This window comes from Lepisma saccharinum, chromosome 5, assembly GCF_977018435.1.
Source record: "Lepisma saccharinum chromosome 5, izLepSacc3.1, whole genome shotgun sequence".
Lineage (NCBI taxonomy): Eukaryota > Metazoa > Arthropoda > Insecta > Zygentoma > Lepismatidae > Lepisma > Lepisma saccharinum.
In genome coordinates this window covers 77,464,543-77,482,285 of record NC_139233.1, presented here as the reverse complement: position 1 = coordinate 77,482,285, position 17,743 = coordinate 77,464,543, and the positions used below count along the sequence as shown (strand labels likewise).

General features: G+C 37.0%; 1 protein-coding gene across 1 annotated transcript in view; it reads left to right on the top strand.

Annotated features, from left to right (window-relative positions):
• The window catches only part of LOC145988087 (peroxisomal ATPase PEX1-like), a 134,999-nt gene that overhangs the window by 44,747 nt on the left and 72,509 nt on the right, over positions 1-17,743 (top strand). The window contains exons 8-9 of the mRNA XM_083122921.1: positions 3,448-3,625; positions 5,917-5,984. Of these exons, the coding sequence (XP_082979047.1) occupies positions 3,448-3,625; positions 5,917-5,984 (246 nt within the window). The remainder of the gene's footprint in view (positions 1-3,447; positions 3,626-5,916; positions 5,985-17,743) is intronic.

Genomic DNA, 17,743 nt, shown 5'->3' with positions numbered 1-17,743 from the left:
CCACTTGATCACTCTATTCAAAAAACTCTAAGCCCGAACTCCAAAAACAAGACAAAACACAATCATAATTTCCATAGTAGCAGCTCTTAACAAGATAAGTATATACAGGTCAGTCACTATCCTGACATTATCAGTGATAGGTAAATTACAGAAATTAAGATTAAAGAACAATAAACATTTGTCCAAGAGAAAAGGTAATTAATAACAATAAATATTAGTGCAATGGGAAAGGACGTGTCACAGTTCCACCATGTTCTTGGACTGAAGGTGAGGACTGAGGCTTACCAACTCACACTATCAACAAAAACAAAAAAACAACCAAAAATAATAGAAACTTGAACCACTATTCATGAAGAACTATTAAATCTTAAAAGGATTAACAATATAAAATAAAATATATATTTTAACACTTCAATAATACAAAAGAATTAAAATAATCATTACCGTGGCTTTGTCATTTGTAATTATTTAGTTATTTTTAGGGGTCCATGCGTAGGAAGACAATGTTCCTCTCCCAACCGGGAATTCCTCAAAAACAGCAGGTACTCTGCTAACTTTGTATTGAATTGTAAAGAAGTCAGATAGATGTGGATGTTAATGCAACACCTTCAACATGCCAGTCATCACCATCCGTACGTACCTCTCTCCAAGCTCGTTGCTAGGACTGTGTTACGCTGTGTTATCCCGAACTGATGGCAAAAGGAACGGAACATGAGGCTGCTGAATGTTAGACCATTGTCAGAAACTATTGTCTGTGGAATTCCGAGAGTAGAGCATGACTGAAGAATCCAGCGTATGGTCTCCGGTGTATCTAACGACAATACTGGCCAGACATCTATCCAGTGACTGTAAGCATCCAGAAGTAACAGGAACTTCCTCCCAGCCAAGAAGAAATAGTCCCCGTGAAGTCTTTGTCCTACAGATCTAGCTTCCGGCCACCTATTACCTGGACCTTTCATGACCTTCGGACTTGAGGATTGACAAGTTTCCTCATCAACTGATCTTTCCTTGTTAAAAGATAATCTGCTAAGTGTATCTGATGTAGTGCAGCATCTTCACTTAACAGCACGTGTATGGTGTTCGACATTGGCTTCGATACATCTACCTTGATCAGAATTCGACTGCAAGTGTTGAAGTTGCTCAATCTCTGTGGATATCACTACCATAGAACTTGCCAACTCTGAGCGTAACAGTAGCGTTCTCCAATCCGGAGTAACGATATCTTACCAGGAACGACCTATGAGTGGATAATTTAGATGTTCCTTGCACAAAATCACAGGAAGTGAGCAAGTCGATCCAGAGTGTGTAAGTTCCAGTTCAGCTTGTGCTTGCACTGATAGAGCCTGTTTCCCTATGCCATATATTTTTATAGAGGAATGGTTAATATGTGTCGTTGGCCAATTCCTGAGTGAATCTGCTTGGAATAGAGTCACAGCAGTTCCAGTGTCAAGTTCACACTGCATAAACTTGCAAAGTAAAAGTAAATCCTTTAACATTGGATTCTTTGATAAAGGGTAATGTGATGTAGGTGACCCAATGATGTGTGAATCACAACTGTATGACACGACACTACGTAACCATGCTGTTTGCTCGTCAAGGGAAGTTTGAGATGTTGACATCTGCAAATTTGTGCGTTCAGTAGTTTGCCCTACGTTATTATTACTGTTGGGTTTCAGATTAAATTCCCTCTCTTCCTACACCGCTTTTGCCAGTGACCACGTTTCCTACAGAATGCACAAACAGAATCCTTGGCTGGACAGTTGTCTTTAGAATCATGTCTGTACAGTTAAGACAGATGTAAGTAGTATATTTCATTCCATGAATCGTTGGAGCAGATGAACCATAAGCACTGTCGTTTTGTATGTTTGTCCTCTTGCACTGTTCTTCTTGGAAATTGTGTAGAGGTGTGTGAAACTGTTGACTCTGGCTTCACATTTTCTGACTGAATTAACAATCGGGTTTCTTTCTCCAACATTTCGTTTTGTAATGTCAGTTCTTGACATCGTTGAAAGTTCAGTGATTGTACTGAAAACAACTTTCTTCTAGTAACATCAGATCGAATGCCTAATACTATCTGTTCAACCAAAGCTTTGTCCAGATAATTGCCATAGTTACATTTTATGGCTTGTTGCTTTAGTCTAATGAAATAATCAGAAACTGTTTCATCTTCCCTTGTACACAATGTTGAAACTTAAATCGTTCAACAAACTTATTAGTTACAGGTTTGTAGTGTGACAAAAGACTCTCCTTTGGACGAGAAGATGACAGATTCTGTACAAAGTTTGTTGCGACTACATTTTTCAAGACTTTAAATGCCTTTGCACCTATAAAAGCGATGTGTATAGGAACTCTCTGATCATTGCTGAACTTTTGAATAATGCACAACTGTTCGAAACGTAAGAGATAATCTTCAATGTCTTCTGACTCTTCACCGAAAGCAGTAAATGTCATGCTTGTGTACATATTTATGACTGTAAATCCAAAACGTGGAGCCTAATAACTATGGAAAGTGAGTTTCCACTTATAATTATACTTGATCTGCATCGGATCAAAATGTATCTATGAACATGACAAAGCCCTTGTACGTTTCATGATTATGACTTTCTTCCACTTTAGAAGGAATCTTGCTATAGATATTTACATCACACTATTTTTTATAAGACTTAAATGGTTTATGCTTACCGTGCTATACCAAATTGTGTCAAACCGACACGTTTATGATTGTTACAACAGTTTGTTGAAGTGAGATGTTCTTTCATACTGACTGCACCATAATGTTGTACAAGATTGTAACAAGATTAACTGCATTTATTAAACAAACTCACAAACAACATAACACTTTACATTAAACAAAACTACGTTCCCCATTCCATCTTGTTTGCACAGATTATTGTCTAGCAATAGTTGCTTGCTTCTTCTTCCAGGAGGCAGCACTACAAAGTGGAACCTTGATTTTATGTTTTTCGAGGGACCAAGGTGGAAAAACTTAAAATGGGGGAAAATATAAAACCAGGAAAGTAATATTAAGGTTTCACTGTATTTATGTTGGCAGTGGGAAGGAACTCCACAAAATCTTTATTTTGTCAACTTGACAACAATATTGCATTAGAGATCTTGGATACACAACTAAAACTTTACAGTGGTGATATTTAGGTGCCAAGTAGTATCAAATTAGGAAAAACGTCTTTGTACATCATTTAATTTTTGCCCTTGAAATTGAAATTTTAGAAAATTTGCCTTCAGACCTGCATTTATACTTTAATGCTATATTGGTCATTGAGTAGTAACCCTCATTTAATATAATGATGAAGTGAAAAAGCAGGTTTCTTATACTCAGCCCATAACCATAAAATAAAATGAGCACTTAGTATTTATGCAATTAAAATGTGTGTCAAAAGTGTAAGGTATGTATGTACAGAATTTCAACAAAATTGCTTTTCTCCCCAGGATGACCGTCTTTCCATACTGAATGCTTTGAGCCAGAAACTGAAACTTTCTGTTGATTGTGATCTTGAAGAAATTGCTGAGAAATCACATGGATTTTCTGGAGCTGATCTTCAAGCTGTTCTCTACACTGCACAAATCCTTGCCATTCATGTTACAGAAAATCCAAATGCAGATCCAGGTTTGTGCTATTTGCTTTTGTTTTGTTTTCGGTGTGATCTTTTCTCTCTTACTCTTGTGTTAAAATATTTTTTGTGAAATATTAAGTGTTCACCATTTTTTAAAAAAATGTTAAAGCAATTATAACAACTTATGCATTACTAACCTGTGCAGAAAGCATGTAGTTGTAAAATGAAAGTTTTTTTTTTTAAAGCTGAAACATTGCTACTTAATACTTTTATGCTTGTTTAACTTGTAATGAAATAACAGAAACTAACTAACTCTCTTGCCTTCCTAAACCTGAAGGTTTATGACTGCAGCAACACAAGCCTTCCATCTGTCCCTGTTCTGGGCAAGATCAATCCAGTCTTTTCCATCCTTACCGATTTCCTTTAGTTCCATCTCAACAAATAGCTGTATTACTGATAATATCTTCTAATGTGCAACAAGAAGTTATTGAATAAAACACAAGTCATACTTAGGTGTGGTTTAACAGTTTTTTTGTTTTTTTTCTAAAAAGCAAGGTAACAGACAGTTATCAGATCCTACCTCAGGGTAGTCCAAAGAATTCACATTAAAAAGATAATAACAGATGAGATACCTGCAGTATAGGAAGTCATTTGTTAAAAGATAAACATTTAAACAATTCCCCAGGCATAAATGAAATTAAATGTAACCTATGCTAAAAAAGTTACATAGCAGAAATGGGGCAGAATTTTTGCCGAGATTTAGTGAGATGAAAAATACATCAAGGAGGGAAACCCCAGATCTGTACAAGAAATAGAATTAGATAGGAAAGTGTTCAAAAGTAATTTGTGACACCAGTGCACATAGAAGGAATAGATACAATGCTGATATCGGGGAGAAAAGGATCAATCTAATAAAGGAACAAATCATCAATCCCCTGATTTCCAAATTTTCCCATCAGTTTTAACTGCAACTGTGAGTTCTGCTTACCTGATCCTGATGACGTAAGAAGAATAGGGAAAGGAAGGGAAGTTGCCAGTAGGAAGACATCTATAAAGTAGGGCTAGTGCTGCATGGTGGTAGATAATGACATAAATCTTTTACACAAGATGGCTGGTGTCCTATGGCTTTTATCCTTTATTCCATTTTTATCCTGCTTTTATCCTTGCAATGTGATTTATTTGAACTACCCTGAGAGAGGATCTGATGAGTCCAAAACGTGTGTTTTTTTTAAGAACCTGTTAAACTACAAGTGATTTGTGTTTTATTTAATAATTGCAAGCTGAGGTTATGCGAACCTTAAAAATTTACTTGAATATCAAGAAGAATTACTCTATTGGTTATTGATATTACTAAATGTATATCAATTACACTTCTGGCAAAGGTAAAATTTTATAGTGTGCATTCCTTGAAGGTAGTATTTACTTGCTACTATTTATAAATTTGTAGCCTTAGTGGTACAATATAGCCTGTCATTTAGGTAATCCCTTAGTTGTATTATTCTTATGAATATGAAAGTAAAGTTGATACACAAAAAAAGAAAAAACTGAACTCCATATTGCAGTCGCCCATTTAGTATCAAGATCTGCCAAGTGTCTTCTCCTGGAGTATGTAAACACATCAAGTCTTATCACTGCTGTTTTTTCGTTTTCTACTTCTTTTCAACTAACTCCCCAATTGAAATTGGGTCAACATCAAAATTTGGACCTCCCGAACCCAAATTGTATGTAATGTATGGTTTATTTTTCTAAGATAAATCCCACCAGAGCTATCTGATTGGCGATTGCATATATTTTTGTAAACTAGATGTTGGCTTTTTTGTATTGGAGCTATACAAGAGTAGTTATCAGTATAGATGAGCTTTTGTATCACTGGATTCTCGCTAACCTTGAACAAATGAAAAAGTTATGAAAATAAAGTTAGGAGTAAAATAGATCATGAAGAAGTCAGCATTTTTGCCAGGATTGTAAACAAAAAACAAATTTTACCTTTTCCTCCCAACTCGTTTCTTTTATTTATTATTATGTAGGTTAAAGCAAAAGCTGAAGCCCAGCTTCAACACCCGCAATGCAGAGATACTCCAAACCAAGAACCCAAACAGACTTTATTCCCACCACACAGTATCAGATGGACTATACAAGGCACTCAAGCCATTCAACATCAAGGTAGCAATATCACTGATAATGATAAAATATTACATTCTTTATAGCTTACTGGACCTCATAGTTCCTTCCCCATTATGCATTTAAGAGTTAAGTAGCATTATCAATATAACTCCATTGTGTTAGAGCTTGAAAACTGAATTTGAGAAAGTGTCTATTTTATATCTATTTTTTCAATTTGTAGGTGACGGTCTTCAAGCAGAATATTCAGAACTCGGGGATTGTTCATCAAAGGAAGATGCTTCATCAAATGTAAGTACTAATATTATTTTTTTTAATCGCTTTATTCTTGTTCACATTATACTACGGAACAAATTTAAACTTTTTTTTTCTGTATCCTGGATGAAATAAAGTGTTCTTTACTAATTTCAGTGCAAGGAATTCAGAGAAAGTCTCAAAATTTGTGTATCATGTCACAATTCCGAAATATACAGGGTGTCCCAAACATCATGCAACCGAGACTTTGAACTTACTTAACTTTTGTCCAAAAAAACGATAGACACATGAACCGTGCATTAGTTATTAGCTCTATCTATATAGATATTCTTTAAACATTAATCACAAAAATAATTCTCTGCATGAACGTTCATTATTAAATTAAAACTTGTAAGGTGTAAAAAAAATATTGCACAAAGAAAATAAAGACATGGATAAAAGACAGATATGGAGTCGCTTGCAATAGTTTTCGATGTGTGTCGATGGTCTCAATGGGTATTTATCAATTTGATAAAAAAGTGATAAATTTTTATGCATTCTGTACATAAAAGTTAAAAAAGGGTAAAGTTTGCCGTTCATATAGCACTGTGCCATGAAGGCACATGAGGGGATGTGGGAGTAATTTTATGCATTACAGACGATTTATGGGGTTAATCATATCATATTCATAAAAAAATTATTACAAAAAATTATGAAATATACTGGCAACATTGGTCTTGTTAGGGTGCAGTACCAGTTGTGCCTTCATCTGGTGATGTTATTCAATTAAATTCAAGATGAAATAAAATATTTGAAATTTATCGTGCAAGAAAGTAATATTTTTCTAACGCTGCCTTTTTTATTTAAAAGAACATTCCTGGTCACGAGAAATGTTCAATTCCACTGTGGTGGATGGTGATTTAGGAATTGGGAATCCCTCACTATGTGGTACCAACTTCATTGCGGAGTGCACATCGGAATATGCATATGCTTTTATTCTTTGAGGAATAACCATGCATTACAGTCTGGGCAATTAATAACAATCTGTCACATGGTCCCTTGGTCAAGCCATATCATGGACACATCAAAAGACATTGAATGAATACCATTCAACCATTGTCTTAGTGTTACAGCACAACTACAACATGTACTATGTGAGGCTCGTGGGTGGTCTTGATCTCCCAGCGACAACCAAAGTACAGTCGGTACACTATATTTGCACAATCTGTGATGTTTTTACATAATTTTGGACTGCATTAGTCAGAAATGTAACAGAATGTGTTAGGATGATATACACAGCTAAGGGGTTCTTTCAGTTGGCATAGTTTATCACTGCATAAATCAAACGCTGTAAACTGCATGTTTATTTATTATGGTATATAGTAATATCCTTTATTGTAGCAAACAGCATTACAATAAACCTCACATACCTACATACACATAAGAGACAGTTGAAGGAATACGTGATGATTTTGCACGCGAACAGTTTGCAGTGTTGCCAGATTACAAGAAAAGCGGAATTCAGTGGTGTATAAATTACCCATGTTATACCATATATAATGTCACACGCATCTCGAAAATGGTACATCATGGAGAAAAATTAGTGGCAAATCCAAAATCAGCATGCCGAAATTAGTTAAGAACACATATTCGCTAACAGGATACAAAATGGCTGTTCCCTAGTGCTGTAGACAGAGGCAGCTCAAGATAAAATTTTCACCCAGGCAAGATGGATTTTTGGAGGCTCCCTGACTTTCCACCCTGCCCCCATCTTTCTACTGTGGTCCTCCTACTTTCTACCTTCCTCCAGTAAAAAACATGACCATGTTATATATTTACAATTTTAGTGATGAAAACTAATAGTCTTATTTTAAAAATACTTTACGTGCTACTGTTAAAGAACACGATTATTGTGTTTATTTAATACCTGCATAATGACATCAATGTAACAGTCTTCTTACACAAACATTCATAACCACAGGGTACAGCAATTCTTCTTCTTGCAGTTATGCACATTAAACTGTCTTGTTTAATGCATACGAACCTGTAGGTACACACAGTGGAACATTTAGGTCCTATAGGCCTGCTTAAATTGCTATGAGGCAGTACTTTACGAATGTACAGACACAACACTGTCACAGTTGAGACGAGTTTATTTACATAATGCGCAAACGCCATATGACTACATAAATAAATGTTTTCTTGATAAACTCGTTGCTAAGAAAACTATTCTTTTGTCTCCCATTTGCCAGCTTGGTTGATACTACTGTTCAATACAAGAATAAAAATCCTTTTGCCATGATTTGATGGGAAGCTGTTCTTTCATGCAGCTGTGGTACAGAGTAATGACGGTCCATGGAGGGAGATTTGCAAATAACTGTTCCCGAATATACTTGTCATACGTCTTGCTGTCCATTTCATCGTGTAAGTTGGCCGTGTTTTTTCTTTTAAGTCCACTTTTTGCACAGAAAGGCTAATCGGGACTGGACCTACAGTTTAAACTGGTATCTGAGCCACTATATGCCAACACCAGGTATCAAACCAGGATGTTACCACTGTGCCACCCGGGAGGCCTGTTTCACAATTATCGGCACACTGTCTCGTTTGAGACAAAACCGTGTTCATTACCGGCATGCACCAAAGAAAATCTCTCCCCCCAACCTGTAGGTGCTCGAAAACCACTCCTAAGGCCGCACAGAAAGTCTTGTGGTGTCTTTATTGTTTTGTCCCTCCATTCGTTTTGCACAGTATCAGCTCGACAGTCATAGGCGGGTCTAGATTTTTTTCTGGGAAGTGCAGAGCATTACTTAATATTGGAAATATAATGTACAGATTTGCAACTTATTCGACACATCAAAAAGTGCCCTTATATCAGTGTTGTGCCCAGTGTTTTCGAAGAAGGGTGGGGGGGGGGGGGTAGTACGTATATTATTTAGTAGACGGTCCTCATATGCCATCTTCTCCTGCCGTTGACCCTCTTCTTTTAGGAATACTTATCCAAGGGGGAGTTATGACCAGCACATACGCACATTGGACACGTTACGTCGTTCACATCAATACAATTACAAGGGTTTGTTCTAGGTCTAATTTGTGGTCAGATGAACTTAATCGGGACTGAACCTTCAATGTATAATCCATTCTAGAATGTACCTCCGTCATGAAACGAACCCAGGGCCCTTTGATTATAAGGATATAGCATTATCAGAATTTCCGTCATCGCATTATAATCAAGGGATCCAGGGTTTGATACCTGCTGGAGGCACATAGTAGTTCGTATCTCACATAAAACTGTAGGTCCAGTCCCAATTAACCTATCTGTACCTAAAAGTGGACTTAAAACTCAATCAATCAATTATTAGTAGAGGTGTGAAATACAAGGAGTTCTATTGTATTTGTACTCATATGAAGGATAATTACAGAAAGAAGGAGACTGGCATTGTTTTAACTATCTAGGGAAAACGGCTCGATCATTTTTTTAATCTTTTAATATGATGCTATCAATACTTTTCATAATACTTAATCATCATTTTGGGAGGGCCAAGTGAACCTCCTCCCGAAAAATCCGCCAATGTATTATATACAATGTGCCTGGGACTTTTCGCCGCAGATCGCCTCATATAAAAGTTATATTCGAAGTCGTTGGATTTTTGCATACTGTTGTTTCTTGACGTTTTTCTGCTCGTTTGGTGTTGCAAGAGAACCTTTAATCGCTTCGCTATTAATTTTGTAAACAGTTTTGAATGAAATTCCAGTCATTTCCACATTTTCGCTTGAAGTCCAACTAACACTTTTACCAGGATTTTTCTGCTTTAAGTATATTTATATTTATTACAATTTGTCTCTCTTTACTTGTAAGACTCTGGACACTTTTATGCTTAATAGTACCACCCATTGCCATTTTGCTGTTGTAGAATAATTATAATAATAAATTCCTTCAAGAAATACCCAAAATGAGAAAGCGCGTACGCAAACAAACCACTTGACCCCCAACAGGTACCTATTCACGAACTTTTGCCTGAAGATTCCCCGCCTCCTTTCCTCTTCCCAACACGTGTTTGCAGCAAGTGGCAACCGTTGGACGGCTGTTAGTTTTAACTCCCCAAATCGCGGTAAACACAAGAAAGGAAAACATCTTGTTTTGATGGTCCGAATTGCAAAAGAAGGTGTAGACCATCAAAGCCTTACATTTCCTCTGGTTTTTGCTTATTTATTATTTTCTCTTCGAATGTTAACGACTTTTGTTTCTGACAGAAACACTATTGTTTAGGGGTGGTGATCTCAAAAGTAAAATCGCATAAGAGCCCATACTGAACTCTTAACTTGGGCTCCACTATAGATGCAGGCAATCAATACATTTGTGCCTTCTCCAGCATGCTCCCAAACAAAAGCCTTCTCTTACTGCTCAAAGAGGAGGATCTAAGGGAAGAGATAGTAACTGTTGCAGAATTAGGACTAAAACATGGCATGCTGAGTTCCAACTATCCACTTGGTGTAGCAAGGCTGCAATGCATGCTAGACACCCCAGCCAGACACAACCAACATCCAGCATAAAGAAAACGTGGTTTGCCTTCCCCTATCATACTACCACATCCAACCACCTAACTAAAACCCACCATCCTTATGACATTATGTATCTCACAAATCAACTGCCAAATTAGCCACCAAATTTATCAAACACAAACAATACTCCCTCCACCCTTGATCGCAGGTGTATATGATGCAGAGTGTGAGTAACTAACTAACTAACTAACTAACTCTCTAGCCTTCTTAAACCCGAAGGTTCATGGCTGCAGCAACACAGGCCTTCCATCTGTCCCTATCTTGAGCAAGATCGATATACTTGTCCCTCCATCTTCGTCTTGGCCTTCCTACAGGTCTCTTACCATCTGGTTTCCCAACAAGAATCCTGTAAACTCCTCTTTCCTCTCCCATTCGTGCCACATGGCCTGCCCACCTAAGTCTTCTTGATTTAATTATTCTAATAATATCTGGACATGAATACAAATTATGTAGTTCTAAATTATGTAACCTTCTCCACTCACCTGTCTCCTCATCCCTTTTAGGTCCAAATATTTTCCTAAGGATCTTATTTTCAAATACTCTCAATTTATGTTCCTCTTTTAATGTAAGGGACCAAGTTTCACACCCATATAATACTACAGGCAAAATTACTGTTTTGTATATTTTAACTTTTAGTTTCTTAGATATTAAACGAGAAGACAAAAGTTTATGAAGAGAGAAGTAACATGCATTTCCTGAATTAAGCCTACTTTTTATTTCCTCTTTAATATAATTTTCATTTGTTAATATTACTCCTAAGTATTTGAATTTGGAAACTGGTTGAAACAAGTTGTTATCAATAATTAGATTTTGATTATTACCTAACACTTGGTTTCGGCCTGTAAGCATATATTTAGTTTTCTCTTTGTTAACTTCCAAACCTATCTCTTTAGCAGTTTTGAAAAATATTTTACCATTATTCTTAATTGTATTCACATCATCCCCCAGTAAGTCTACATCATCTGCATATGCTAACAACTGAGTCACACCATTTAATTTTAGTCCTTCTTTAGTTTCTTCTTAACAGCATATTCTAAGGTAAAATTAAAGAGCAATGGAGATATTGCATCTCCTTGTTTTAACCCATCATGAATTATAAATTTGTCAGACATATTATTACCCACACGAATTTTACTTTCTGTTTCACTGGTGCATATTTTTATCATACTAACAAGCTTCTTAGGTATTCCAAACTCTACTAATATATTATATAATTTATCTCTTTTGACTGAATCATATGCTTTTTTGAAATCAATGAATAGCTGATGGACATTTTGATTATATTCCCCCTTTTTTTCAGAGTGTGAGTGTAAGGCACATTATGTTGACAGACCCGTCAGCAGCAGATGGGGAAAATAAAGGCCAGCGCACCACTGGACTTGCCAGACACATGAAATACAACAATCACAAAATCATGAAAATGCATACCAGGCACATTGTTCATACCCTGACAATACAAAGATCTAGGAAACGCATGCTATTATGCACTTCCCACATGAATTGTAACAGCAAGAACGAGACGGACCTCCATAGAGATGAGACCAACACTTAGTTTGAATACTCTCTGTTTCAGTTTCAGTTATCTTGAGTTAAATGCAATGATGAGGATGAATGGTGAACTGATGAACTTCATGATGAGACAAACACAATGATACATCCATGCCTTAACCAGGGTTCGTAGTGTTGACCACTTGGCCACAGAGATTGGCATAAGTCTTGGTCTTGATCGAGACTTTGGTAATCTTTAAATTACTTTAATATTCGACTATGAAGGCCATAGTGAGTAGACCAACCCTAATCGTGTTGAGAATCATTTGTGTAATGTTTCTGGAGAAATCAACATTTTTGTAGTAAAAAATATGTATCAATACCTTGATCTTCAAGAGAAACTATGCACTCGTACGACAAAATCCGAACACACAGGTACAGCAGAGGACAGTTCTGGCAAGAGTACATGACTCACAATAGTTGTTAGAATTCTGAGCAAGCCTTCAATAGGAAGATGCTGCTTTGGAAGAAAAAGATTGAAGATGAAAACATTCATATATTGAGCATGTTGATACAACAAACAGGACTACAATTAAATGGAGCACTTATCACAACTTCATCCACTTTGAAAAGTGTTCCAACTGAATCAGGGATTCATTCAATGCAGACCCTTCATCAAATTTCACCACATCAGAAGAGGAGCAGCTTAGTGATCTTTCCTCAGACAACATAGTGAAGTATATGTTTCTCTCTGCGACCATGCCTGAATTTTCGATCGTGAAGTATAAGTATCCAAAGTTAAATAAGGAAGCCTTGTGCATTCTGCTTCTGTCTACGACTTCTTATCTTTGTCAAACTGGATTTTTGGCCATGATGGTGATCAAGTCCAAAAAAAGATCAAGAGTAAATATCCAGAATGAGATGCACTTTGCTATTTCCAAATATGTACCCAGATTCGATACATGTGTGCCACCAATCAAGCCCATACAACTCATTGACTGCTAAACATTGCAGAGTTATTGCCTGTTATCTTGGTTTTCTTACTGTCTGTATTTACCTCTCAGCTTATAAACAAAAAAAAAAAAGTTGCATTACCCATATTGATCACACGTTATGTTCATTCTATGTGTAACAACAGTAAATCAACACATGAACAGATTTTGTGTTGGTCTTTCATATATTTATCTATTATTATTGAGGAGAGGTGCGTGCAGATTTTGGCACCTGAGGGGAGCCGTGATAACAAAAACTTTGAAAACCCCTGCTCTAGGAAACAAAGTACCTCCACGGCTTCTCCACATTATATTTCGTAAATGCCTTAAAGGTTGCACAAGGGGACATGTAGCTGTAGGAAAGCTGGGCTAAAGTGTTCAATGGTTTGTGAATCATTTGTGTAATGTGAACATTTGTACTAGATTATTGTGCTCAAAATCTGACACTGGTCTAGAAGAGGAAGGAGGGGAATGGGGGGAGAGGGTTTAGACCGAAGCAACAAGCAGCATTTGTCTCTTTGAAACCAACCTTCAGAAATAAATGCAACTTTTCGAACCAAAGCAATACGGCAAGTTACGCATGTTGCATGTGTGTCACTCTGACTGGGCTGTTCTTAATACCGTGCATCATGTCTATGTAGAACATTAAGAGAAAAATGCAGGCCCGACCAGGACTCGAACCCAGGTATCTGACATTCCGTGCCATTGCTCTACCACTTAGCTACTGAGCCGGCCTTTCTTCACCTGATTTTTTGCTTCCGCTGTTTTACCTGTGTGGAATCGTCTCTGCCAGTGCTACCACAATGGGATAACATCTCTATGCTGGGAGGAAAGAGGCAACAAATCCCATTGTGGTAGCACTGGCAGAGACGATTCCACACAGGTAAAACAGCGGAAGTGAAAAATCAGGTGAAGCCAGGCCGACTCGGTAGCTCAGTGGTAGAGCAATGGCACGGAATGCCAGAGACCCAGGTTCGAGTCCTGGTCGAACCTGCATTTTACGCTTAAGGTTCTACATAATACATCTCCTGTGTCTGCGTAATTTAATGAAGTAACATCTCTACGAAAGTGCATCATGTCGCCTCTGTCTGTTGTTCACACATGCATGGTGAATATTTCAATTTAGACTTAGGAAGCTTTCACACCAAAGTGACAAGCCAATCAAGAGCAATGTTTGACACTGTAGTAGCATGACAGGCCTCATAAGCCTGTGTTCAATGTCGCTTGCCGCATCAGTATAGAACTCCCATATCACTTGTGGCCTGTCGCTTGTCCCTCTGCCTCTTGGGTCTGACAACTTCTGTAAACTGTGATGCTGTTGTTGATATGCACTTGGAATAATTCTTGCTTACAGAATGAATAAAAGTATAAGAAAAAGTTTTTTGTTTCCAACAGAAGTAAGAATACAGTCATTATATTAATTTATTTTACATGAAACATTACAAAATTGTTTAACTAATATACAGATCTTTCCACATGAAAATACATTTTCAAGAATCACACATAAGACAGACACTTGAAAAAAGTGGGAATATAATCAAAATGTCCATCAGCTATTCATTGATTTCAAAAAAGCATATGATTCGGTCAAAAGAGATAAATTATATAATATATTAGTAGAGTTTGGAATACCTAAGAAGCTTGTTAGTATGATAAAAATATGCACCAGTGAAACAGAAAGTAAAATTCGTGTGGGTAATAATATGTCTGACAAATTTATAATTCATGATGGGTTAAAACAAGGAGATGCATTATCTCCATTGCTCTTTAATTTTACCTTAGAATATGCTGTTAAGAAGAAACTAAAGAAGGACTAAAATTAAATGGTGTGACTCAGTTGTTAGCATATGCAGATGATGTAGACTTACTGGGGGATGATGTGAATACAATTAAGAATAATGGTAAAATATTTTTCAAAACTGCTAAAGAGATAGGTTTGGAAGTTAACAAAGAGAAAACTAAATATATGCTTACAGGCGGAAACCAAGTGTTAGGTAATAATCAAAATCTAATTATTGATAACAACTCGTTTGAACCAGTTTCCAAATTCAAATACTTAGGAGTAATATTAACAAATGAAAATTATATTAAAGAGGAAATAAAAAGTAGGCTTAATTCAGGAAATGCATGTTACTTCTCTCTTCATAAACTTTTGTCTTCTCGTTTAATATCTAAGAAACTAAAAGTTAAAATATACAAAACAGTAATTTTGCCTGTAGTATTATATGCATGTGAAACTTGGTCCCTTACATTGAAAGAGGAACATAAATTGAGAGTATTTGAAAATAAGATCCTTAGGAAAATCTTTGGACCTAAAAGGGATGAGGAGACAGGTGAGTGGAGAAGGTTACATAATTTAGAAGTACATAATTTGTATCCATGTCCAGATATTATTAGAATAATTAAATCAAGAAGACTTAGGTGGGCAGGCCATGTGGCACGAATGGGAAAGGAAAGAGGAATTTATAGGATTCTTGTTGGGAAACCTGATGGTAAGAGACCTGTAGGAAGGCCAAGACGAAGATGGAGGGACAATGTTGAGATGGACCTAAGGGAAATCGGTAGGGATGGAAAAGAGTATATCGATCTTGCTCAAGATAGGGACAGATGGAAGGCCTGTGTTGCTGCAGCCATGAACCTTCGGGTTTAAGAAGGCTAGAGAGTTAGTTAGAATCACACATGCTTAGAACCAAGGTGGATTGATTTAAATCAGATGATTTTTTAAAAAAAACACTGATATAAATCACTTTAAATAAATAATGTATAGAATAATGTACATAAGAATTTAGTCAGGGGCCATGACAGGGGGCACGAAGGTGTGCTTACGCACCCCTGAATTTTCTTCCGAACCCCCTTCAGCAACCCCTATCTAAAACCTATATTTCACGGAAAAGATTACCTCTTACCATGTCATATTATGTCATGTCGTTGTCATATTGAGGGCCAAAAGTTAGGTACTGAAGTGAGACTGCTGTTATAATTTACAACAGGCTTTGGTCCTACCCTCAAAGAAATTCCGCATTTATTTTCCTGAACTGTCAGCAGTCTATAAAGATCAGCGGCCCTTGTCTTTATTTCTTCAGATTTGTTGTTGAGAATTACTTCTTGTGTTCAAGTAGTCTGTTTGTGTTTTTCGATAAATGCACATAGCTCAGTGTCAGTTGTATGCTATCCTTTGCACTGTTGATGCACGGTTTTGTTATACGTTTACTTGGTCTTCCTCATTTCTTCAAGTCACGTTGGAACAAAAATTTTAGTTGCTTTCAAGTATCATCAGATTGTAATCTAGAAATTATTTAACGCGAGTTGTATCGTGACGGTAGTTTCCTTGTTAATTCATTCTATTTGTTCTAGTAAACATACCATTTCAGACTTTTTCAAAGACTGTTACGAAGAGGCAAAAAATTCGCGAAGAAATGTTGTTGGGGATAGTGTGACCCAAGGGATTTTAACTAAGAAGTTGCTGTTGTGATTAATAACTTAATTTTGTACCTCAATAGGTTGTGTCGTGTAATCAAGGGATCCAGATGGAGGCACATAGTGGTTAGGGTCCAACCTTTGACTGTAGGTACAGTCCCGATTAGTTTATATGTGCATAAAGTGGACTTAAAACAATGGATGTCAATTTAAAATTGAACATTTCAGTCACGGTCATTTATGTTAACTATTATAAAGGCATATGGCAACTTCAAACTTAAGGATTTTGGAGAGAGAGTGAGCATCACTATTAGTGGACCTCGTCCCCTCTCCGTGGAAAAAAATCCTCCAGTCATCCATATTTGTCATTGGCATCCCTTGAAGAAGCTTTTCATTTCAAATTTCCAAACGCCGTTGTTGTGCTAAAATCAGGCAAGAATGAAGCAAGTCACTAGTATTCTTCACTTTCATTAGCATATTCTCATAGATGCTTACAAAAAGTTGATTGATATTTGATTTAGGGACTACAACATGCATGCATAGATGATTAATTCGGGCACAGCCACTGGATTTAGTGGATATCAGAATCACTTTTGGTGAAAGTATTTGGTCTAGGAATTAATTCGTGTGGTTGTTACGCACACATTGAAGCTGTAGTTCAAACACAAAATACATAAATACCTTAAGAAAAATATTGTCCATCGCGAGCCACCACTTTCGCTCATCTGTCAGGCAAGTTACGGATTCCGCCTCATCCTTTGAAGCGATCCAGTCAGAGACCCATTTTTCGATATCTTCTGAAGAAGTGAACCACTGTCCAATCAAATCGTTATTCATGCAATCGAACAAGTAGTTGTCCGAAGGAACAACGTCTGATGAATACGGCGGGTGGGGTAAAACTTCCCATCCGACATTTTCTAAATACGTTTCGACCGGTTTTGCGACATATGGGGGAGCGTTATCATGTTGAAAAATAAGTTTATCATGTCTGTTCTCCCATTCTGGTCATTTCCTGGCCAGAGCTTGCTTCAAACACATTAATTGTCGTTGATAACGTTCTCCATTAATAGTTTCACCCGGTTGCAGCAGCTCATAGTACACCACACCTTTCATATCCCACCATGTGCACAGCATAACCTTTGCACAGTGAATATCTCGTTTCGGTTGTGATGGACCTGGTTCACCTGGCTTCACCCAGGCCTTTTTTCGTTTCGGGTTCTCGTAATGGATCCACTTCTCATCGCCAGTAACAATGCAATGCAAAAACCCCTTTCTTTTCTGTCTTTGAAGCAGCAATTCGAAAATGGTTTTTCGTCTTTCAACGTCTCTGTCTTTCAATTCATGTGGAACCCAATGTGA